Source organism: Anoplolepis gracilipes, chromosome 7 (assembly GCF_047496725.1).
Source record: "Anoplolepis gracilipes chromosome 7, ASM4749672v1, whole genome shotgun sequence".
NCBI lineage: Eukaryota > Metazoa > Arthropoda > Insecta > Hymenoptera > Formicidae > Anoplolepis > Anoplolepis gracilipes.
The window spans coordinates 1,721,273-1,746,179 of NC_132976.1; the positions used below are offsets into that span (position 1 = coordinate 1,721,273).

At 35.4% G+C, this 24,907-nt stretch overlaps 3 protein-coding genes across 11 annotated transcripts in view; 1 reads left to right on the plus strand and 2 right to left on the minus strand.

The window, feature by feature from the left end:
- LOC140668131 (protein PALS1) overlaps positions 1-13,415 on the minus strand; it is a 75,296-nt gene extending 61,881 nt beyond the window's left edge. For 4 of the 8 annotated variants that reach the window (XM_072896807.1, XM_072896808.1, XM_072896809.1 and 1 more), the window contains exons 1-7: positions 13,170-13,415; positions 12,953-13,071; positions 12,696-12,825; positions 11,240-11,357; positions 8,542-11,144; positions 6,984-7,093; positions 6,630-6,687 (exon numbers count right to left, since the gene is read on the minus strand). In XM_072896807.1, the coding sequence (XP_072752908.1) occupies positions 6,630-6,687; positions 6,984-7,093; positions 8,542-8,605 (232 nt within the window). In that variant the 5' untranslated portion in view covers positions 8,606-11,144; positions 11,240-11,357; positions 12,696-12,825; positions 12,953-13,071; positions 13,170-13,415. Of the gene's footprint in view, positions 1-6,629; positions 6,688-6,983; positions 7,095-8,541; positions 11,145-11,239; positions 11,358-12,695; positions 12,826-12,952; positions 13,072-13,169 lie in introns of those variants that run through there. The other 4 variants (XM_072896806.1, XM_072896814.1, XM_072896815.1 and 1 more) reach the window with 4 other exon arrangements.
- Positions 13,416-14,753: 1,338 nt separating this feature from the next.
- Positions 14,754-18,901, plus strand: LOC140668138 (acid phosphatase type 7). The gene is made up of 8 exons (XM_072896827.1): positions 14,754-15,026; positions 15,181-15,282; positions 15,457-15,651; positions 15,748-16,075; positions 16,178-16,360; positions 16,420-16,639; positions 16,724-16,918; positions 17,014-18,901. Exons 2-8 carry the CDS (start codon positions 15,186-15,188, stop codon positions 17,107-17,109), a joined length of 1,314 nt encoding a protein of 437 aa, XP_072752928.1. The 5' UTR covers positions 14,754-15,026; positions 15,181-15,185; the 3' UTR covers positions 17,110-18,901.
- On the minus strand, positions 16,460-23,222 carry Akt (AKT serine/threonine protein kinase). Of its 2 annotated transcripts, none has more exons than XM_072896817.1 (7): positions 22,663-23,222; positions 21,654-21,927; positions 21,328-21,559; positions 20,940-21,137; positions 20,240-20,510; positions 19,888-20,124; positions 16,460-19,816 (listed from the first exon to the last, which is right to left on the minus strand). In XM_072896817.1, exons 1-7 carry the CDS (start codon positions 22,922-22,924, stop codon positions 19,476-19,478), a joined length of 1,815 nt encoding a protein of 604 aa, XP_072752918.1. In that variant the 5' UTR covers positions 22,925-23,222; the 3' UTR covers positions 16,460-19,475. The 2 variants fall into 2 exon arrangements, with proteins under 2 accessions (XP_072752918.1, XP_072752919.1); XM_072896818.1 differs by having other exon boundaries at positions 22,946-23,215.
- Between the last annotated feature and the right edge of the window lie 1,685 nt (positions 23,223-24,907).

A 24,907-nucleotide genomic window follows, 5' to 3' on the forward strand; every position in this document is an offset into this window, starting at 1 on the left:
TTTCATAATTTCCACACATTTTCAATAGAATAGAAACTTATAAACTCGTACGTTAGTAAAAGTATACTTTTTTTTAGAAAAAAAAAGTCTACTCTGAGAGAGACATTGAAAAGATTCTGAGATCTACAGATGCTACATCGATCAATGATTTTTTAGTCACACGGTGTAGTAGAGAAAAAAAATTGACGGCACATTCTCTTTTTCTCCTATACCTACTACGTTGCCAAATCGGAATTCAACAGGTTGGGACGAAACAATTTAGCGCACATCACGGGGGAGAAAGTACACGCGAGACGATACAAGTGATCGTCCCTAATTTATACCTCGGTAGCTGACGAGTCGCTCATTCTCGATTTCTGCCGCATACCTTCTCGCACGCGAGCGCACGCACAGGGGGAGGAAAAAAAAAACAACAATAAGTATCGCGATACCCACGTCAAATTCGGAGTAAAATTTTCCTTTAAGAAAATTTTACTTATTGTTAAAAATCGTCGCGAAAATTAAATATCTCGCTCTAATGAACTCTTCGGGGGAGAAAATCTAAAGATTATATTGTTTATTTATATCCTCCAAGTTTTAATTCGTCAAATATTTTTTTCTTTTTTTTTTCCTCTTTGAACAAATTTTCAATTTTCGTGAAAATCGAGAGACATCGTACTGTCGTTTTCCTACAACGTTTCAAGAAACACCTTATATATCTTTTCTCCAGTATCTGCTGCTACATTTGCTCGACCTTTTCCGTGTCTCGCGCTCGTAAAACCATGCCTCCTGTCTTATGTACCGGTATCAACGCCGGGTTTACGCATCTCTCGTTTCCTACTCTCCTTCGTCCACATTCGAAAGCGCAGTGTAGCGCACAGCGCTTCCTCGTTTCCTGACATGCATGTTGGTATATATCTCATCAGAAATGGGTAAAAGATAAAAAGTATTTGAAATGGAAAATAAAAATATTTAATAAACTATTTCACCTACATAGCTGATTATATAAAAAATTAATATAAAATAATAATTGTATTTTATTAAATCATGTTAGCTATTTCTTTCCTTTCTAAATGGTCTAACAAATGATGATTATTATTATTAAAATAAATGCGTATTTGTTTTGTCATTTTTTTTACAAATAATACAAGAGAGAACAAACAAGAAATAATAATCGGAATAATCAATATAAGAGACCGAGAATTGCAAATATATTGTTTCAAATCAGAATTTCTCTGATGTGTAATTCTTTCAAAATTATTATTTCCTTTAATAATCAAAATAATAACATTTCAAATAAATATTTTCTATGTATATTCGTTATCCATTGTTTTCACGGAGAATACAAATTGTCAGATAATATATATTTGTGTGACAACGAAACTATTTAAATTATTTTCGATAGTCTAGCATTTGAGATCTGTCTGTCACTGTTTGTACCACACCATCCGGGGAGCGCGTGAATACGCCCACCGCACGACAATACGCGTTTGATACGCACCGTGCGCAGCACGATTGTTAGTCCGCATCGGGGGGGAAAAAAAAGCATTCCGCATTATTCGTGGTACGCACGTACGCACAGTGCGGAAGGCGGATGTGCGGTCGCACGGATGTTGCTCGACGTAAAAATCATGCGTGGGTCCGTTCACATCGAGGGACTTTTTTTTTTTTTTTTTTTCCGTTTTTTTCCCTTCTTTAACCTTCCCAAACATCTCTAAACTCGATGTGATGTTTCGCGGATGTTTTGTAAGTTGCCTGTACGCATATAGACAATTTCGAGAAATTTTTGATGGATCGGTTTTGCGAGGCCAGTATATAAGTAATAAAAGGCACGTCCATTGCAACGGAGAGCAGGTCTGAAAGGATGAAAAACATTCAGGAGCGAAGTGACGTTTGACCGATGATGCAAGAACGTGACGCTGTCTTCGCGCACCTCTAATAATGAATTATTACAGATATTTGTCGGTCATTCTTGAATTTTCAAGAATAAAATTTAATACAATATTAAAAGAACTGTCATATGTTTATTATATCTGCTTTATTATTCATAATAAATGGATGACTCGAAAATTTTGCCTCGAGAAATATTTTCTATTAATGTGGATTAAAATTTGTCAAAAAAAAATTATAATTAAAAACTGTATAATTTAATTACCTTGCAAAGTGTAGTAATAATATTAATTTATATATATTTATTTATTACTTTGCTCTAAATTCATTTTCGAACAAAGTTTTATCCACTAAAACTTTTCTCTTGCTATGAATATTTTCATTTAAAAATTTACTGTAATTGTGCGCAAGGAATAGATAAGTTACTATATGAATGCGTTTATAATAATAACTTAAATAATAATTTCACAAGATTTTCATCTTCTCCTCATACAAAGAATCTTAAACAAAGCTAAATATTCACATTTTAGCACAAGGAATGTAATTCAACTGAGAACGTAATATAAAAGCGTATAAAATTCAATATGCTATTATCCTGAAAAATATTATTATTTTTATAGTCTATCATTTTCTAAAACTCATTAGAAAACATCTATTTTGTGTAACGATTACAGAGACGAGTAGAAATTTAATAGAAAATTAATAGAACGTCTGAGATTTATATATGCAAATTTATACATGATTAAAAAAAAACATTAGTGTATTAACACAGACTTTTTAATTATCGGTAAAGGGAAAAGGATAAAACGAAAAATAATTACTACAAGATCTGGCAAAACATCCTATGAGAGAATGATGATGTATTGGGGCGAGAAAAAGATTGGATGGATGGAAGCAAATAAATGGATAAAATATAAATATCAACATAAATCAAGTGAGACTGTTATAAAATATAACATGGCAATATTACAAGAGCCGCGCGCGCATCATAAATCGACGATTTAACAGAAAAAGATTGCGCGTATAATTAAATGCAAATATCCGGTGAAAAGCGTTCGCGGTAAATTATATACAATTATCGCGTGACAGAACGATAAGGGACACGTAATAAAAATGCAACTACGAACCGCGCTACCAGAACATAAACAATGCAGACGCGAGCTGAAAACCGCGGGACGACGAGGTATGTATCGGAAATAAGTGGCACGCGTGGTATTGCGAAGTCGACATGTCACAAGAGATGTGGAAAGAGAAGAGACGGACGGACGAGACGGCAAGAGGAAGGGAGAGAGAAAGAAAGACGACGGCCGAGGACGGAGTATAAGAAACATTGGCACCTTCTGGCACCGACACACACCGAGCACCAGAAAAGACGCGCGTTGCTCTGAAAGTCGATGCAAAGAGATACAAGAGGTACCGCAAGAGACAGGCGATCGGGCTTCGCTTAAAGAAGAAGCCGAGAAAGGAAGGAAAAGAGCGCGCAACGCCAAGAGGAAATGACTAGTTACCTTCAACAGATCGGCAGGTCGTCGAGATGATGACGAAAGAGGAAGAGAGAGAGAGAGAGAGAGAAAGAGAGAGAGGGAGAGGGAGAGGAAGAGAGAAAGAAAGAAGAAAACAGTCTCAGAGATAAATCTCTCTCCTCGTTGACGCTTGGCGTAGCAGCGGCCTGGACGCTCCTTGACGTCGCTCCTTCACCAACACAAAAATACGTTCACACAGAAGCACCAATATTTTCACGAATTTTACACCTCGTGGTTCACGCGCGCAACGATCGCGGGAAGCGGCCGAGCGTTCACCTTCGACCCGCGCCGCGGAGACGCGTCTGTCATCCGCGCGAGACTCCTCTCGACGAATCTGCTCCCAACCTGGGACTGGGCGAACGCTGGTCCGAGAGAGAGAGAGAGAGAGTTCTTGGCTTGCCACCTGGTAATCTCCGCGAGGAGACTGGATTCGTACGATGTTGTTCGCCGAGACGGAGAGGCCCGGGATTACGGGAAACGGACAGACGGACGGACGATCCGCTGCCGGAAACAACGCGGCGGTGCCAACGTGTGGCGTGCGAGCGCGCGGAACCGCTTACGGACGACGCGTACGAACGGCTCCTCCGTTACTGGCGAGCGGCCCGGAGCGTGACAGCGGATACCATCCGAAGGTTATACCGCCTGGTCCGCCATGTGCAACCGTATGAGCCTGCCAACCTGCCTATACCTGCCTATCTCCGCTCTCTCTCTCCTGTCCTGTTCCCCTCTACCCCCAGCCGCGATACCGTACGGTACCACTTGAAGCGTTTACCTGGCGAACGCCGAACTCGCGCGAGCACTCCCGGAATCGGCCGACGAGTCCCCGTTCGAATTTTACCGCGCCGTCTCGCGGGACGAGCTGCTCGGGATAGGAGAGAACTTTTGCAAACACTTGTTAGTTATCTTGTACGACGATAACGAGAATCTCTTAACGTTTAGCGGCTTTCGTCATCATGTCTGCCTGAGTAACTATCGTATGTATATTCCGCGCAATTGTTTAGTCTGTATTCAGAGAGAGTTTGTTTTTAGATATTCCACCCACTGTGTATATATAACACATTTTTCCTATGTACGATAATATGTATGCTAATATGTATATTTTTTATCATTTTCTAAAAATGTTCTCAGAAAAGCATTAAATACATTGAAAATTGTAGGTAATTTCAAATATGTATTATTAAATACGTTTGTAAACACGTATTTTTAAATCTTTTCGACATTTCAATATTAACTTTGCTATATATTTTAACGAGAAATTATTATTTATCTTATTAATAAGAAAAAAAGATGAGTTTTTAAAAATAATCTAAATGCTGTAATATATAAAAAATAATTTAGATGAAAGAAATCCATGTAAATCGCTGCAATGTATAAAGCATGTCAAAATGACTTTTCTCCCGACAGATAAATAATTTCAGAAATTCTGAAAGAAATGGAATATAAAAATAATTTATGATCCATGGAATGTACGAGTTACATTTAAAATTTTTTAAATAGTTAAAAATGTTAAAACTCAAAGTAAAAAATATAGATATTATAGTCTCCTCCAATCAATTTTTTATATTTCTTTTATCACACAGAACGCCAAATGTGTCTGCTTACGTCTACACTCAAAAAAATATTTTGCTAGTGCAGATAGATTTCTAGATGTGTCAATTAAAATTTATCACTATTTTTTGTATCTGTTAGAATATTGTTTGTCACATATAGAATTTATAGCAGCAATATTCTAGCAATACCTCTAGAAAATTTAGATTCCATTGTCAAATATTAATCAGAAATATAATTGTCCGTGACAATAGGCCTTAAAGATAGGCATCGCAGACAAATTTTATATCTAAATTACACTAATAGTACGGATATAAATTCTGTCTCTCAAATCTCTGTCATTCAAATTGATTAAGTGCAAAATGTATGCAGTATCGCAGCATTTGCTAATAATTTATCTGTTTCAGTTAATTTTTTACACCTAGAAAATTTTTGTCGAAGTTGCAACATCACTTTTTTGAGTGTACTTGTTTAAAAAATGCAATTAAATTTGTCTAGCAATAAATCGCTAATTGAATGTTAACATCACGTAATCAAATAGCCGCTCAATTATCACATTACACGCTACATTACAGATTGAAGCTAATGTAAAATTAGGATTCAATAAATATCGAGAAATGTATTATAACATATATATACAATATATAATATGATTAAAATGGGTAGACTAATTAAAGAGTCTGTAACTCACAATTCGTGTTCACTTTACGAACGGAATCGATTGCAATAAGGCTGCTTATCAGTGCGAGCAATATAGGCGCCATTCATACCAATGAATCTATACTATTATATTATCGTCTGCGCGAACGTTTTATCCTCCACACACTATGCATCAGCCGCGCATGGAAACAATGTATGACAATAAAAAATAATTATAATCCTTTTATAAAACACATTCTTTAACACGTGTGCGCACATCTGTATCTATAAATCTTCAATGTTGAACTTTTCTGACACGCGAATCCCTTGGCTTTCGACGGGAAGAAATGTGGCTTTTTCACACACACGATATAGAATTTTTTTTTAACACTCCCCGATCGTAACTCTGATAGCATCACTGTTGGAAAAAGTGTGCCGGAATGTGATATCAGTCGCGGTTTTTGACATTTCCGCTTTATGACCAAATTCTTATTCTTTCGACTCCTCCCCCTATTCAACTCTGTTATCTCACGTGACACGTGTTCACGGTGTTTAGATGCTATATGTGTTTGCTTGACGAACAACAACACCGTACGTGACAACGCGAAATCGAGCATGTATTCAAATTAGTTTGCACGTTTGCTCAAGAACGGTTATGATAAAGCAACAATACCATCCGCTTGGCGGATGGAATGTCTCATTTGCTTTAAAAACACCTGTTCAAAGAAAAAAAACACGCTGCCAGCATTTGAAATAACGAAAACGAGTAGACAAAAAGTGGCTACGCGCGTGAAAGGTAGCCGCTTCCGTTTATAATTTTATAACTTTCTTACTTTCGTCCTACTGTCTTTGTAAATTTTTAATTTTTATATTTGTTATTTACTTCTAAACGTGTCTAAAATCTCTCCGCGATAGACAGACTCCTTAAAATTACCATTTTTCATAATTTTTTCGGCTTCACTTATTTCTGCTCCTTAGATTTTTGATAGACTTGAATAATACGTTTCTGATTTTATAATTAAAAATATAAATATAAAAGAATCGACTCACCCATTTTGTTGCCGCTTCTTCTCCGGACACGCAGACATATTGTTCGAGACTTGATGCACTTAAATCACAAACAAATATAATTATTAATTTTTTTGCGTAAAAAGAGTACAAAAATTATATGTATCTTTTTCGCATATCATATTTTTTTTTATTAATAATATTATATTAATCATATTATCAATTTTACACATAATTTTAATTCATTAATGATATTATTTATTTTTTGGAAAATATTACAATTTATTAAAAAATGTATGAGAGATAAATTATCGAGAATATAATGATAAATAATCCAAACATGTAATAAGTAATCTAAAATATATTCTGTTAGATATATGTATAAGATGTAAGTACCTGATGTATATATTGGATGACTTCGTTATGAGTTGCATTTTCTAAGGTGCGACCGTTCACTTCTAAAATTTCATCGCCCACTTCTAGAGTATCATTATCCGCCGACGATCCTGCACAAATAAAAATATCTTACTGTAATTTAGAATTTTTAATTATCAAAAAAAGGTTCAATGCTAAATAGAAAAGAAAAAATTACACGAATAATTCTAATACGTGAATTGTAGCGCTTCGTTATACAAGCGGATATTCCAATTTATATTTCGAAACACGATATCGCAATCAATATAATAATCCGTACAAAACGAGACGTTAAAGCTTGCAAAAATTGCTGTTTAAGCATCCGTGAATATAACATATAATCTGCATCGTAAACGAGAAATGTATTTGCTAATGAACATGACCATTTTAGAGGGCATTGCGCGCTGTAAGCAAACAGTGAAAGCAATCGACTAGTATGCATTCTTTTCTAAATCGTTTTAAAATTCTGATCTCGTGCAAAAGTTGCTTTCTTTCGACAAAATTAAAAAAAAAAAAAAAAATGTCTTCTTATAATTCTCGCACACGATTCGCATATAAATGTCTTCCTGTAACTCTTCGATATTGGAGGAATTAATATAACTAATATTAATAATCGTAGAGCTAATTTATATTCATAAAATGTAGATATACTGTTTATACTGATTATTTGTATAAAAATTATATTTGATATCACTCGTACGTTCTTTATACAAATATTATTATTATTATTTTCTTTTTTTTTTCAAAGAGAGACCGAAATCGAAATATCTTGTAAGAAAAATAGCCTACAGAAATCGATGCGGGTGAAGGGGTTAAAACGTGAAATAAGCAAGTCTTCCTCAGGGCGATAAAGCGCACGTTACGATAAACATAAAGGTCAGCCTATAAATAACACGTCGCGAAACGTCCTCTCTATGTAAATCGTCGCGCATTACCGTAACGCGTCGTGTAAATCGGAAATCCGTCCGTCGCACATTTCCTGTTTCCGAAAGCGCGCCGACGTGTGCGCGACGTGTGTGTATAAGTTACACGTATGATTATCTGACTGACGAGCAAAATTTTCACACTTTGCCCTCTCCTTCTTACTTGCCGCATTCTCGCGTACAAGTACAACAAGTCGGAAAACAGAGGCGACCGCCCGTGGATAATTAAATTTATCTGGAAAGGCGAATTGCAATCGACGCGTTCAATCGACAAATATACTCGACGAATGCCGCATTATCGGGAAAAGGGAAAATGACATTATTCCTGAGATCATCGAAATATCGCGCAAAATTTTCTTTCATTTATTTATTTATTTATTTAGAAAAATTGAGATTATATATAAAAAAATATTTACCGTTTATAAAATAATAAAAAGCTATAAAATTACCTCGAAGAGATTTAATTTTGCGAGAAAATAAACTCCACGCAAGAGATTTCATTTTCACGCTTCGTATCAAGCCGTGTGCTTTTATCATCGTGCGGACATTCGCGAGAGAGATTTTGGATTCGTCGAATAAATCTGACGAGCTCTTTGCGTTAATCGTTATATACGTACCGTATAACTTGATCTTCCCGTCGTCGTTGGTCAATAAAATAATGTATCCCGCTAGATCGACCATTTTCGCTAGTAATTATCCTCCGTACGTGTAGTGGTAGGGGACGGGGGGAGGGTAGTCCGCTATTAGATTACCTCGCGCGGCACTCCACGCGAGATGACGTGTGCGCGCGCGCGCGCGCGCGTGTGGGTCGTGCAACGTGCACGACGGGTTAAAATCACTAATTACTCCGCACTCTACGCCGGTTCGGGTCCGCCCCGAAAAATCAACCCGCCGTTATTAACATTGTTAGCACATGCCATTTTCCCCTGTTTCCTATCGCATCCTCACTTCATTTTCGTATCGACCTCGTGACCTACTTCCCGCCGACCGGCACTCTAACAACGATTATATTTTTCGCGACGCGACACTTATCTCTCCCCCCCGTCGATTCGTTTTCCCCTCTGAGGTGTCGGTTCCACTTTCGCGCTTTCCCGCGAGATTCGTTCTTTTCATATATATCGTCGGGGGTGACCGCGTATACATTTAAACCGCGCCTCTCTGACGTGCTTGTACACTGCACTTATGATCGTATCGCGAAATCGGAAACCCGAGACGCTTTAAACGGACACTAAGGCATCTATGCTCCACACAAGGGTGGTATAAGAAAATCTCTACTACGACGAGAACTACTATGATGCACGCTCGATAACGAGGTGCTACCTAAGAGAGAGAGATGGACTAAGGAACACATAATTATTTCTCTCTTTTTGTTTTTTTTCTTTTTTTTTTTTCTCTCTTTTTCTTTACGTTCGACACTGTCGCGCGCGCGGTCTTATTATTATTACTATGTACTATCTCCTTTCTTCTCGTCTTTCTCTTTATCTTCGAAAAAACGTCGTTAGATCTCTGTCCTCGCGAAAAAGTTCATCGTCGCGAGGGGAAACGATGCGGCGCCTCCGCGGGGCCCCGATAGCGCGGGCCCCCTCCCCTACATCCTTACGGCAACGTGCCTCGCGAGCCACGGTTGTCAAGAGTCCGCGATCGCCGGTTCACAATCTCGCGGCGAACCGGAGCGTCTTATTGATCACCGCTTCGACTGGCTTCGCTTCTTCCGTGCACGCACCGCCGGCCATCGTCCCGTCGTCGTCGTCGTCGTCGTCGCCACCGCCGTCGTTCCGCATCCACCGCATCGGCCCCGCGCGGCGCGGTGCACGGTGCCGGAAGCGCGTACTAGCTCCGACCAGCTGCTGCTGCTGCTGTTGCTACTGCTGATGCTGGTGCTACTGCTGCTGCTGCTGCTGCTGCTGCTGCTACTGCTGCTGCTGCTGCTGCTGCTGCCGCGCCGTCACTCCTCCGTTCTTGTTGGGTGCGTTAGCGCTACCATCCTTGATGCGACCGCACGTCGACGACGATCGTTATTACGGAACATTGAGTCTCTACTAGCGTGGGAATCGTGCACGATGTCTCCAATTTCCCGTGGGATTCCTCGCCGAACATGGAGATCATTTTACGCAATTGCCTTTTTCTTTCTCTCTATTTCTCTTCCGTTTACGGTATGTCGATGTTTACGCGTCTTTTACGTCTTGTATGCGTTCGAATCAATCCAGGACGCTACTCGTGGAATGAATGATGATTCCACGAGCGATCTTATTAATGCCGATCACTCCGTCCTCTGGGATCGCTCGTGTATTCTTTTGACAGGAGGATCGCGCTCGCAGAAGTGACAGCAGCACATCCCTCGTGTCGCTCCACGCGACGAGAATCGAATCTGACGGAGCCGCCGCGAGAATCCCGCCTCGACATCACCGCGACATGTCTCGGACACTCCTCGCTTCTTCAAAGTTTCACGACAAAGTTCCTCTTCTCCTTGGCTGCTTCGCACTCGTGCGTGTCCGTTCCTTTTCGCGGGATCAACACCGGGAGGAAATCTTGAAAAATCCCGGATCAAAGGATCCAGATTTCACAATCTTTCTCGTGCTTCCTCCGAACGTTGAGAACCACCGATGGCGACTCGAAGCTCTCACTTTCGCACTTCGACCGTCCCGTTCCTTCGCTTTCGGGGTCTTTGGGTTAGGATACGGCACCGTATGTGCGTGTGCGTGTTCTATTTCTCACCCTCCTCCGTCACGACGGCGCGCAACCACCACCCTTAATCGGCCGCGACACGATGCACCTCGAGAGCAGCGCAGTCCCCGGCCGAATCGCGCGAGTCGACTAACCGAGAGTTACCGGGACACGGGGGTGGTGGCGGCGGCAGAGGTCCCGACCGTTTCCTCGCGCGCGCGGGCGAAAACGCGACGTCGAAGCCGGAGAGCCGTGACTCTCGGGGAAACTGCCCCCGCGACAGAGCGGCGGACTGGGTGTGAACACCCCTGTGTGTGCGTGCGCGTTGATCGACGGCGGCGGCAACCCTGCTGACACACAGACACACGCAAACACACACCGCTCTCTCTCCTACCCTGCCGTTGGAGCGCCGCCTCCAACCCTCGCCGTGGAGCGGCGTCAGCGGCGCGCGGCGTCATCCCCCGATTGGAAGCAACTCCCGACGGCGTTAACATCTGATTGGAGGTAATCCGTGATTCTCGAATGCCGCGAATCTTCGTGCGGGACGTTATTTGTTCTAGATATTGAGAGACGAACGTTGCGATAATTCAAGTAGCTTTTCTGATTATTACTCTGATCATTTGATATTGAAATGAAAGTATTTTTACTCACCCAATCACTCGATGAATTATCCCAAGTTTTTCGCCTGGAGCGGGGCCGAGGTGACACTTGAAGAAATGGCGCGCTTACGGTAATATCGAGTGCGCCTCAAAATCACTACTGGCGACATCTATCGGACAAAAAAGACGTTAGCATCAAATTTTGCATTTTATCAAATGTAGTAAACGGAAGCGTGATCTATAAAAAAATCATTTTCATGATTTTTAGAAAAATAATTTTAAAAATCTTTTAATAAAAATTATATTTAAAACATTCACATATAATTTCTTCTTTTCTTCCATGACTCGTTGTTTTTTGTTGGTATTACAAGATATATTTTTTAATTGCATTGATTCATTTATACTATTTATACGCAATGTTTATCAAAAGTAGCTAAAGAGGGAGAAAATGTTAGCAAAATATAAAAAAAATAATGAAGAAACTATTATACTACATGAATTATAATCAAACTAATTACAAAATAGGAAATATATACAAATATATTTAAATATATATAATTAAAAAAAATATTTAAGGATGATATATTATTTATATATTAAGGATTGTTTCAGTATAAAAAAATATTGCAAACATATCAATTAATATATAAAATATACATATAAAAATCAATTATTAATAAAAAAAACGTTATTGTATACGATAGTCTATACATTTACATCTTGTTACATCAAGTTTTCAATATTTTTAGTATTTTGATATTAAATTCCGATATTTTCCTCCACTTCTTCCTACAAATGTACAAATGTAATCTTTTTATTTAATGTATAAAAAAATCGATAGCATCAAAATATTCCAAGTTTGTATTACGATATATATGTCCGTATATATCTCTAGAATTTCAAATATTCTATATATATTAAATTTGCGAATATCAGATCATCTTCTCTCTCTCGGAACAATATTGGATCTTTGAGATATTTACACAAGAGGGTTCTATGCTCAGAGGACCGCGCTACGCTGGAAGTAGAATAGAAAACTTATATTACTTTCGCTCCTTCCCTAACTCTCACCGTGTATGAAGTAAGAAATTCACAAGACAATGTATTCTTGAAAATTTTCTTTCGAAAAGACATCATAAATTCGTTGATACCAAACAGATTGGAAAAATCTTTTTAAAAAATACGCATGTTTATCTTTCATATGATTTATATCAACAAACTCTATTCAATCTCAAACATAAATTCAAAACTTATTTTAAAAAATCACGCGGATAAATTGAACATTCGACGCTTTTCTCAAAATTTGTATCAAATATTCGCGGAATTGGAAAATAGCTTCTATATAATTTATAAATAATATCTCTAAAGGATGTGAATTATATTTTAAATATACATACACACACACATGTTAAAAATTTTGTAAATTATTGTATTTTATTACGATAAAAAAATAAACATGCGTGCTGTTTAATGGAAGAGAATCACATAAACTTTCAAATATATTATACCTTATAATGAATAATGATTCCTCAAAGGCGTCTCGTATTTGGAATCTGTAGCCCGAACGCTTTAATAATTCGGGTATTTTATTCTTGACTTCAATCGTTGCAATTCTTTTTTGTAGCCTCGAATTGTAGTCTGAAAAAAGATTTAAATGTTTCAGGAATTGTTTCCCTACAGATGTAAACATATACAATTTAGGAATTTTACAAGGAATTTTGACAAGGATTATTTTAATGTGCTTTTTTCACGTTAAAGTATGTACATATATATCTGTTCACCCTCGGGAATCCGTCAGATTCTTTTATCTCTGCAACTGCACTTACACGGGAAACGCGTGCAAACTGGAGGCGACAAAAGATTTTCTTTTTTTCTTTAGGTGAACTAGAACAAGTAGATATATATATTTAGAAGTTTGAAAGAAAAAAAGGAAAAAAACGAGAAATACAAAAAGTTTAGCTAAAAACAAAAAAAAAACAAACCTAAAGAGAAGAACAAGGCTGTAAGATCAATATAGGGGATGTTAGTTCGGTAACTTCTCTTTCTGTTTTCCCTTCTCTCTGCCTCTCTCTTTCTCTTTGTGGCATCGCTTTTTTCCAGCCTCCGTCTTCTGTAATTACATTATCGTAGTATTACAGGGAATCAACGTCGCCCCATTGTCTGCAATCGACAGTAACGTTTAACTTCGAGTACGAATTAATAGCAAAACCCGCAGGCTATCTCACAAGTTCGAATCTGAATTCACAACAGTTCTCGTATCACCAGAACTGTTCTGAAATTAAATTAATTACTTCCTCTCTTTCCTTCTCCCTCTCTCTCTCTCTCTCTCTCTCTCTCTCTCTCTCTCTCTCTCTCTCTCTCTCTCTCTCTCTCTTGCTTCCACTGTTCTAATTTAATTCTGACAAGTAAACAATACATATTTCTCCACGTATTTACGAATTTATTAGGAAATTCAAATTCTGCAACTCCGCTGCAATATTACAATATATGTACACATGAATTTTTTTACGCACGGTGGATATTTTTATGATAAACATAGAATTTGTAGTTTTTTTTTAAGAAAGATTCAAATCACAGCATGCACGAATTGAACAATTATTTTTCAACTATAATAGTACGTTATATAAAAGTTTCATTATCTTCGTATATATCATATATATGTACTTACAAAAATTAATTAATTTTTACATTCAAAATTATAATTTTTATCATATTAACTATCATTTTAAATTGCAAGTGGAACCGACATGAAATATCGATAATCTTTTACCGAAAGGTCGTTGCGAAGATAAGTGAACTTGTTAAAAAATATGATGACGATATATATAAAATGAAACAAAAATTGCAAATCTATAAATATACGATGCCATTCTACATGTTAATTCGATAATATAACAGAGATTTTACTTTATTTTCTCAACGATATATAATAATATCGGGAAAGGAAAAGTCTGTGCAAAAATCCTCTAAAAATAAGGAAAGATTTAAAATCGTAATTATGATGTAATTCAACTAAAATTAAATAAATTAGAGGCTCCAATATTACTAAGTAATACAAACAATTAAGTATATATCGTAATATTATATAATAAGAGAAAATAATATACTACAACTGTACGTATAAAACAATATCAAAGCCTAATAATCTTTAAATAAATGTAAGTTTTGGCAAACGCAATATATGCAAAAGAGAGAGAATTATTATTGATATATACTATAATTGGATTATATAACGTAATATATATATATATATACATACATACGTGACTTATATTTCAAGGCATAGACCTAGAATACGTCCATGATTTTAGGAGACAGTGTAGGCAATGCCATGTAAATACAAAATATAAGACACGAAAAATAATCTAATCCAACATTCGAATTCGATATACATACATCTGCGACCAATCATCGCGCTCGTTCGGCGCAAGCGCTCGATTGGTCGACTGAGGGCGTGTTCGGGGAGATACTATTAGCGTTCGTTACTCATTAAAAGTTGAACAAAGATAGAACGACGCTGTTAGCGCTAATAGCGTCTCCCCGAACGCGCCCTGAGTCATATGTCACACCGTGATCTGTGGTCATGTGTGCGTCGATAACAGCTAACAGCTGACAATTATGACAGATTGGCCTCTGACAGGGACAAAGTGGGAGTCGCATCGTTTAGAGTTGCGTCAAAAAGCGATATGTGTTTCCGATGACGTTTTCTATGTACTTTTTAGATAATGCTTTATTACGCACCAGTTTTATATGATATGTGAGCCTTCGAAAGATCAATCTCTCACATCATTATTTATTCGTGTGTGATAAAAACATACCACGTCATATTTAATTAACAGGTATAATGTGCTTCTAATAACGTTGTAGAATCACTCAAATTTCGTTCACACGCAGCTGAATTCTTTGTTCTGATTCATTTCTGCATAATCATGATGGTTAATTAAAATACGCCATCTGACCCCAGGGTACATTTTATTTTCTGTTCACATATAGACGAGATGCTTCCATACATCACGTTTGTGATCCTATCGCTTTTTTCCTCCGTATTCGGTGTGTTATATTATCAGCCAGAAGCTGTACATCTTTCCTATGGCGGTGAGTTTTATCTTATTGATACGTAAAAATACAATTCTGATCTACAAATGTTACGCTTGCTTCTTTGAGTAAGACTGGTAAAATAATTTTCTGTGTACTAGTTTGAATAACAATTAAGGGAAGATAATTAATATATGGCGCACATGTGTATTTTTATGTATGTACAATTTTCAGATAACATTCATGACATTGTTGTCACCTGGAGCACACAGGATGATACCGAAGAGTCAATAGTAGAATATGGCATAGGCGGGTTTGTTTTGCGAGCTGAAGGAAATTCTACTCTTTTTATCGATGGTGGCCATAAAAAACGGAAACAATACATTCACAAAGTATTGCTAAAAAATTTATCGCCCAACAGCAAATATAGTAAGTACATAAACATATACATTATGCACTTTATCGTTCATTATTGATTAAAATTACATTATAATACTAATAATAAACTTTTACTATGTCAAACAGTATATCATTGCGGTAGCCATTACGGATGGTCAAATGTATTTTATATGAGAACTGTACCTGAGGACTCCACAGATTGGTCACCGCAAATAGTTATCTTTGGTGATATGGGTAATGAGAATGCACAGAGTTTATCACGCCTGCAGGAAGAGACGGAACGTGGTTTATACGATGCTGCTATTCATGTTGGCGATTTTGCTTATGATATGCACAGTGACGATGCACGTGTAGGTGATGAATTTATGCGACAAATTGAATCTGTTGCTGCTTATATACCATACATGACTGTACCTGGAAATCATGAAGAGAAATATAACTTTAGCAATTATAGGTAATTTAGTAATTAAATGCTTGAATAATTTCATACAACTTGTTGCTGATATTTTATTTAATATTTGCAGAAATTTAATTCTATTTTAATCACCTATTTTAGGGCTCGGTTCTCGATGCCAGGTGACTCGGAAGGCTTGTGGTATAGTTTCAATATAGGTCCTGTGCATTTCGTAGCTATAGAAACTGAAGCCTATTATTTCATGAATTATGGTATAAAACAACTGGTTAAACAATATGAATGGTTGGATAAGGATCTACGAGAAGCAAATAAACCCGAAGCAAGGTATGTGGTCAATAGAGACATTAAAATGATAAGGATTGATAGAAAATTTGTGATTATAGAGCTCGTCGACCGTGGATAGTAACATTCGGGCATAGACCAATGTACTGCAGCAATGCAAATGCGGACGATTGCACCAATCATCAAAGTCTAATTAGAGTCGGATTGCCATTTTTAAATTGGTTTGGACTAGAAGATCTATTTTTCAAACATAAAGTGGATTTAGAAATTTGGGCACACGAACACAGTTACGAAAGATTGTGGCCCATGTATAACTTCCAAGTAATTGTCAAACCAATCGTATTATTATAATATTTTAAGAAAAAAGTTTGTGCTTAGTAACTATGAAAATTGTAATCTATATAGGTGTATAATGGTAGTTATGAGGAACCGTATAAAAATTACAAAGCACCTGTGCATATAATTACTGGATCAGCTGGTTGCAAAGAAGGACGAGAGAAATTTGTTCCCGATCGACCATCATGGTCCGCATATCGCAGCTCGGATTATGGATACACAAGAATGAAGGCGTTCAACAAAACTCACTTATATCTAGAACAGGTATGACATGTCGAATCAAGAATAAATTTCGAATTAATGTCGCTTTTTTGTAATAAAATTACAAACTTTTTTTGTTTCTCTGTTGTAAATAATAGGTATCCGATGATAAAGAAGGTGCTGTTCTAGATAGAGTTTGGCTCGTGAAAGAGAATCTTTTACCACAGTATGTAGAAGTTTTTCCTTCAGACTAATATAAATGTCATTTTAATTAACGCCATGTGATAAAGTAGAAAACACAGACAAGAATGTATTAAAAAAATTTTTTAAGCAATATTGTTAATAAGATTTTTCCTTCACTTTGACTTGTATATGTATAATTATACAATTTTAATTCAAATTTAGTACATATTTTACGTAAGCTGGGTAATATTACGGTCGAAATGTATACATGAACAATAAAATATTAGCGATGATTTGCATATGAACAAGTAAAAAATTAGCAAATGCAGAAACGTACAATATAATCCTTTAATTGTTAAAATATAAATATATATATATATGTATATATATAATTATTATATATAGTATATAATATAGTATTAATAATATATAGTATTAGTGTATAAGATTTCATATCCATCTAGCTCTCATAATTACTATTCAATGATACGTAAATAACAAATAGCCTTGACTGTTTATCAGAAAATCTTTTCGATTTAAAATTTGTTATAATTAGACATGTGTGAGTTTTTCGAAGTTTTACATATCACATATTTTGCAACTTTATTACTTCGGATAGAAGTCATTCGAGCTATTATTTTCGGACTGCTCATATATTTGTGTAGTAAACATATTTTCAACCTAAACAAATTTTTAAACCTGTAGCTTTTTTGTATTCTGTACATTCACAAATTTTCAAAAAAAATGCAAAACTAATTAATCTAAATGATATAGATTAAGTCCTGATAGGTAAAAATAGGGTAATGGTACACATGATTGTGTGATTATACTATATTTTCATATTTGCATTTGAATGTAATACATTATTTGCACTAGGGAATAATCGTTCACTAGGCACTTTGATCACAATTATGCACAACTCATTTTGTGCCAATACCGTTGAAGTCTAGCAACGATTTCAGTTTTATGACGACATGAGTAATGAAAAGAAAGATTCACATATTTTGTCATCCTTCATTAAAGAACTATTTTTACACAACAATTATATTTAAAACAATTTTTCGAGATTATCTTAAAAAAAAAAAAAAAAAAAAAAACGAAAAATTTTTTTAACAAGAATAGAAACGTATACATGTATAATGTATAATAATACAATTGATATATAAAACGTTACTTTCTATTATACATGATCTAGAATGTTTATAGATTTTGTGATTTAAAAATGTCTTACTCAATGAAGGTAGACAAGCTGTAATATATTGAAAAGCATCTTAAAGCTCCCATTTCTCCAGATTAAGCTACATTGGATAACTATGGAATTGAATATCTATTATGCTCAAGCTTTTTAAGCTCATAATATAAGCTCATAATCCAATTGCAGCAATGTAATAGAGAATTTAAACACATTTTCTATTTACACAGCACATGTATGTCCCAATAAGTTAATATATTTTAATATTTTGGAAGTTTTTATCTCACACATAGAGAGAGTAGAAAAAAGCTGAAAATACTTAAGCTACAAGTTTCTTCTAAACACCTCTCCTATTGTTCCGAGCAATATTCCAAAAATAGCCGAACATTTCTTTCAACTAAGTGCTCCGAACTCTACACAGTTCACAATTTTCGAATACTCGCACATCTCCAATTATCACCAGTTATAATAATGCTCCTCATAAGGCTAAAAAAATGATCTCAAATTTATACAATAATTCAATTAAAGCTGATATTTTACTACAATTCTACTTTCGCAATGGACAAACCATTATTTTTCGTCTGGCTCTTTACCAGTTGTAATTTTTTTACTTTGGCATCTGCCGTACCAGTCATCTACTGAATAAAAAAAAGAAAAAAAAAAAGAAAAAATATCAGGAACTGTCCTTCCATAAATAAGATAATAAACAGTGACAATAAACTTGGAAAGTGTCAAGTGCAGCTTTTGTTAAAATCAAAGATTTTTATATTTACGATTATCTCACATTCCTTGACGACAAGAAAATTATTCAATATTCACAATATATGTCTCTCAAGGAGTTTTAATTAACTCGATTCAATTAAGAACGTAATTTATAATCCCTGTCATATTCCTTTATACGCAGCAAATATTAATCGTACTATATCTCGACCTAATCTTATAGTATACATTTTGCCATATACAATTTAGTGAGTAATAATTATGTGTATAGGTGTTATATGCGAGCGCACACTTATACGCATAAATCTAATTTGCCATTGGAGATATGTAACAATCTCTTAAGATGCGTAAAAAAAGCATCGTAAAGAAAGATAATTTTATTGATTTGCCTATCATCGGGAAAGTTTTAAGCTTTGTAGACAATTGTCAAATACATATTGTAATTGAATGTTTTTGCTCGAGGTTTTTCATGCATTAATAAACCACACATCTCATTACATTAATTAAGCAAGACACTTGACACTGTCAGTGATTAATAGAGACAATGGAAGAAGTTGCTGCAGAATGACTTTCTTGATACGAAAATTGCGGAAAATGTTCTTGTTCTTCTGCTATAGAATTTAAACCTCCTCCACTACCTAAACAGCTCTGATCCGGGGGCGTAAGTTCAACACTTTCGCCGGTAAATTCACTATCAAAATATCGAGTGTCAATATCTGAAGTCACTTGCGGCTTAAAAGGTGGAGGAATCTTCTTCTGAACAAGATCCGTCCAATTGATACACGAGAAAAATGCGTGATTCATGATGTCTTTTGCATCATTGGGTCCGCCACCTAATCTTTTACTTGGATCCTTTATTAATAAACCTATAAAAATAATTCATAAATAAATTCTCTCACATAAACACTGTGATTATAATCATTAAAATAACACTCACCACCAAGCATATCTCTTGCCTCATTACTAATATTCCTAGGAAACCTTACTTCTTCCAATAAAATAAGCGTAAATAGCTTTTCATGATCTTTGTTATAAAAAGGTAATCGACCACACATCATTTCATACATGACTACACCCACGCCCCACCAATCCACGGCTCGTCCATAATCATTATCTTCGAGTACTTCTGGTGCCAGATATTCTGGTGTTCCACAAAATGTTTTTGTTGTCCTTCCTATAAATATTATGATATATATATATATATATATATATATATATATATATTAAAACTTGTTCACATTTTGTTAGTGTGTGTTTTACTCTTTAGTCTTAAAAAATATAATACAAACCATATGTAATGTCTTCTTTACATAAACCAAAATCAGCAATTTTTATATGCCCGTCTTTGTCCAAGAGAAGATTTTCCAATTTGAGATCACGATATATAATACCTTGTGAGTGCAAATAACCCAGAGCCGATATAATTTCTGCACCGTAAAATCGTGTGCGATCTTCACCAAATACTCGTGACCGACTCAAATGAAAAAATAATTCACCACCATTTACATACTCCATAACGAAACACAATCTATCTGCTGTTTGAAAACTATATTTTAAAGACTGAAAATTGAAAAAATATATTATACAAATGTAGATAAATTATATATAAAATTATAAACAACGGGTTAATTAAAAACGACCTGACTAGCCAAAATTATTCAATTTATTTACACGACGTTTCGACCATATGGTTGTGGTCCTTTTCAAGTGTAAACGTAAATTAAGAAAGAGAAGAAAGAATCCAATGGGACATGTTTAAAGGTAGAACTTAATGATGGAATAATTAAATATGTCACTTAGTTAAAAACAATGGTTATTAATTTTGAGATGAACACAAACAAGGAGACACGTCATGTCAGCATGAGTTTTTAAACGAAACTGATATATAAAATTATTGAGACATTTAATAATCAGTAATAATAACTATTCTAGTAATAATATCTAGTAATAATGATACATTAAGTAGCATTTTATACATAATCAACATACAATTAAAAAGGGATGATTAGTAGTGCGTAATACTCTGTTTTCGGTAAGTGTGTGCGCCACTTCATCTTTACGAATAATAACTTCCTTTCTTAAAATTTTGATAGCATATAAATGTCCCGTCGCTTTTTCTCTACAAAGAATTACCTTTCCAAAAGTTCCTTTTCCCAAAACTTTTAAAAATTCAAAATTCTCAAGTGTCTGAAACAAATAAAAGGAAAATATATAAATAAAAATTATTTTTAAATTTCTATAAATACACAGATACAAACACACACACAAACACACCTATATAAAGTACTCATATAGTCAACAGTGTGTTTCTTAAAAATGATAAGATAATCTATCTAAATAAGCAAGTAGATCTATATAAATAAAATCTAACACTTACTACTTTCTTTTTGCCAGTGCTTTTACTACTTGAAGTTCCTTGGACACTGAATTTTGCTGATAATTCGTCAATACTACCACCATCTATATCTGTAGATAGAACACCTAAAGAGCTACAAGAATCAGACCTAGCGCCTACTGATGATTCCATATCAACATCTTCCGAAGAGGAAGATTGTTGCATTTGTTGTTCATGCTGATTTTCTTCATTTGCTAACCTATTTGCTACATATCTGCAAAGAAAACACAAGGAAGAAGTTGTATGAATAATGTATACATATGGAATTTAATATTTTGAAGCTTAATAGATCACTGTTAAAGTCAAACCTGATTGCTGCTACCCAGTCTTCCCTGTCTTGTTCTGTTTCAACATGAAATGTTCTTTCAATTACAGTTGTCCATTGCAGGCCTCTAATAACAAATGTATATGGTTTAGGTCTATCCACTGACATTATTTGGCATCCCCGTACTGTAAAATTATTTAATGGCTGCGTAGATGCTTGTGTAGCCATTTGTGGATCAGGTTTTGCCTTGAATCCAACCAGTGTACCATCGTCTCTCAAGACAAAATATCTCGATCTCCAATTTTTAATGTGTTCACCTACAAATTATTCTATATTTTATTTCCAGTACAAATCCAGAGAGATTGTGAAAAAAATAGCTTCTAATTAAACATTTGATTTTAATTCCAAAAAGAAAAACAAATTTGAAGCTTTTTTTTAATCTCATATTTACTATAGCTAATATAAAAACTTCTGATTAATATATCCAATATAAAGATAAAAGAGATTGTTACTGTGCAAGAATTTATGATGCAAAATATTGAAAGAAATCAAATACTTATCTACGATATCTAGGAAAGTCAAGACATTATACTTTGCTTGTAAGATTTTGTTAACAATTTTCTGCGCTACAAAATGCACCGTACGTTAACATCAATAGAATGAAAAAAATGTGCAGGAAGCGGACTTTTAACTATTGCAAAGACGTCGTGTTGAAGAGAACGTAACATACAGAGATTCTCATCTCTCATCACGAACATCTGAATGATATAAACGCAAATATCGATGCAAGCGCATTTTATATTCATTGTCACTCTCCACGTTGGTCACGTCGACGAGAAGGCAGCTCGGCGGACCACGCGTTCGTGACAACTGTCTCGCGCGTGACACACGCTTGACACACACACACACACACACACACATACACACATGTATGTACATATATATATATGTCAAGAAAAAAAAGCACGCGACAATCACAAGACACATTGCGTCTCGAGTAAACATTGCGCAAGATGTAAATATTATGAGCGAGGCTAGCGACGTAACGATACCGCGTTTTTGGAGCCAGCCTTCCTTGACGATACGCTGACCGCCAACGCTGCTGCCTCCGACGCTGCTACCGCTGACGCTACCGCTACCGCTGCCATTCCCGCCACCGCCGCCGCCGCCGCCGCCGCCGCCGCCGCCGCCGCTGACACCGCCGCTGCCGCCGCCGCCGCCGCTGCCGCCGCTACCGCTACCGCTAACACCGCCGCCACCGCCGCCGCCACCACCACCACCGGACGCTGCGACGTTCATCGCCGCGTCCCCCATCACTCTTTCGTCTTTGCGTACTCGTCGATATTCCGCCGATGCCCCAGGTTCCGCGTTGCACTGGCAGCCTCACGAAAATAATGGCGAATAACACGCAATAGCGGGAGTGGTACGCGTATACAAACTTGAGCAATCATAGATACGCGTGTGGCAGATAATGCATATGTACACACACAGTGATCGTCGACGTGATCACGCTGAACCGAGGAAAGACGTCAGAAGCGGCGCGAGGATCGCTTGGACGTAATGTCCAGTTTCCAAGGAGCCGCGACGAGAGCCAGGGTGGCGTTTTCTCACGAAACATCTAGGGTCACTAGACGAACGGACGCAGCGTACCTAGATATTCATATATTATGACTGTTGAACCAGAGAGAAACTTGAAAGAGGTCACGTGCCACTTTTCATACAACTCTGATACAACATGCTTTTTTCACGTTGTACACTAGCGTCGCATACATTCATTTTACGTTTGGAACTATATAATGTAATTTAAAATGTCACAAAAAAGACATTTTAAATTAGAGATTATTTGGTCACGTGACGTCATTAAACCAGAAATTCAAGACCAGTTTTCGATGTCAAAATGACACGTGTTTGCTACCTAGGAAGATATTCATTCCTTTAAAAGATATTCCTATAATAAATATACTAATAGATTTCTTCTATTTTATTATTTTACTTTATTCTCTCTTACTACGTGCAATTAATATATTGATTGAGAACATAATTTTAGTTATCATAATTTTTGTGATTGAAATAAGATCAAATATTTGGATAATTTTTTATCTTATTTCAATCAATAATTTTTAATTAAATATGTAATTATAATTTTTATTACATAAAATATACTTAATTAAAAATTGTATAAAAATCTCATAGAAAATTATTCTCAAATATTTTTTGATTGTAAATCATTTTTTAATTACATTGTTATAGTGTTATTATATCTATTTATTATCTATTAAATATATTTAGTTATTTAATTATTATAATTAAAAATTTATTATAATTCTAGTATTATATAAATTCTAATTATTATAATTATTTATTAAAATTCTTTTTATAAGTTTAAATAATTGAGATCAAAATTCATATTTTAAAACTAAATAAATTATATAGAAAAATCTATAATAAATAACGTACACATATATGTATAATAAAAAATATTTTTTGTAATACATATTAAAATATAAAATTGTATTTAATAAATTTACTTTTAGGAATAATAATAAAATAAAGTAACAAAAATATTTGTTCCTTTTTCTCTCTTTCTTTCTTTGATAAATGTAGAAAAATACACGTATAATATATATACATATATATATATATATATATATATATATATATAGAGAGAGAGAGAGAGAGAGAGAGAGAGAGAGAGAGAGAGAGAAAAGAGAGAGAGAGAGGAATAATTAAATAGTTACGAGAGAGATAACATTTATTTAACACGATATGACAAATTTCTATATACATAGAATTATATTTACTAAATGTACTTGTACGCAGTAAAACTTCAGCATTTTTCTTACTATCGATTTACATTTACTTTATGTCTAATAAATACATGTATACTTTATGTATGTGTTTATAATAGAGATTTATATTTTTCAAAAATAATTATTAACATCATTGACTTAATTTTCATTACAATATGTATTTATTAGAATGAATATAATAAAGAAATTGTTGTACACAGTTATGCGGCAAGTTATAAGATTGCTTTGATTAAAGTACTTTATGCATTGTGTTTCGTAATCATGTTTCACATACACACGTAAAATGTATCGTATATGTAATAATATCATTTTAATTAAGAAATTTTACATGTATTTTAGAATCACTTGATGTAATATTTTAACGCGTCAAATTTTATCACGTACTATAGAGCGTATTTGTTATTGCTTAACGCGAGGGCAGAGTGAGAGAGAGAGAGAGAGAGAGAAAACATACTCTTTTATTCGCACACCTTCTTCTTGACGTCAC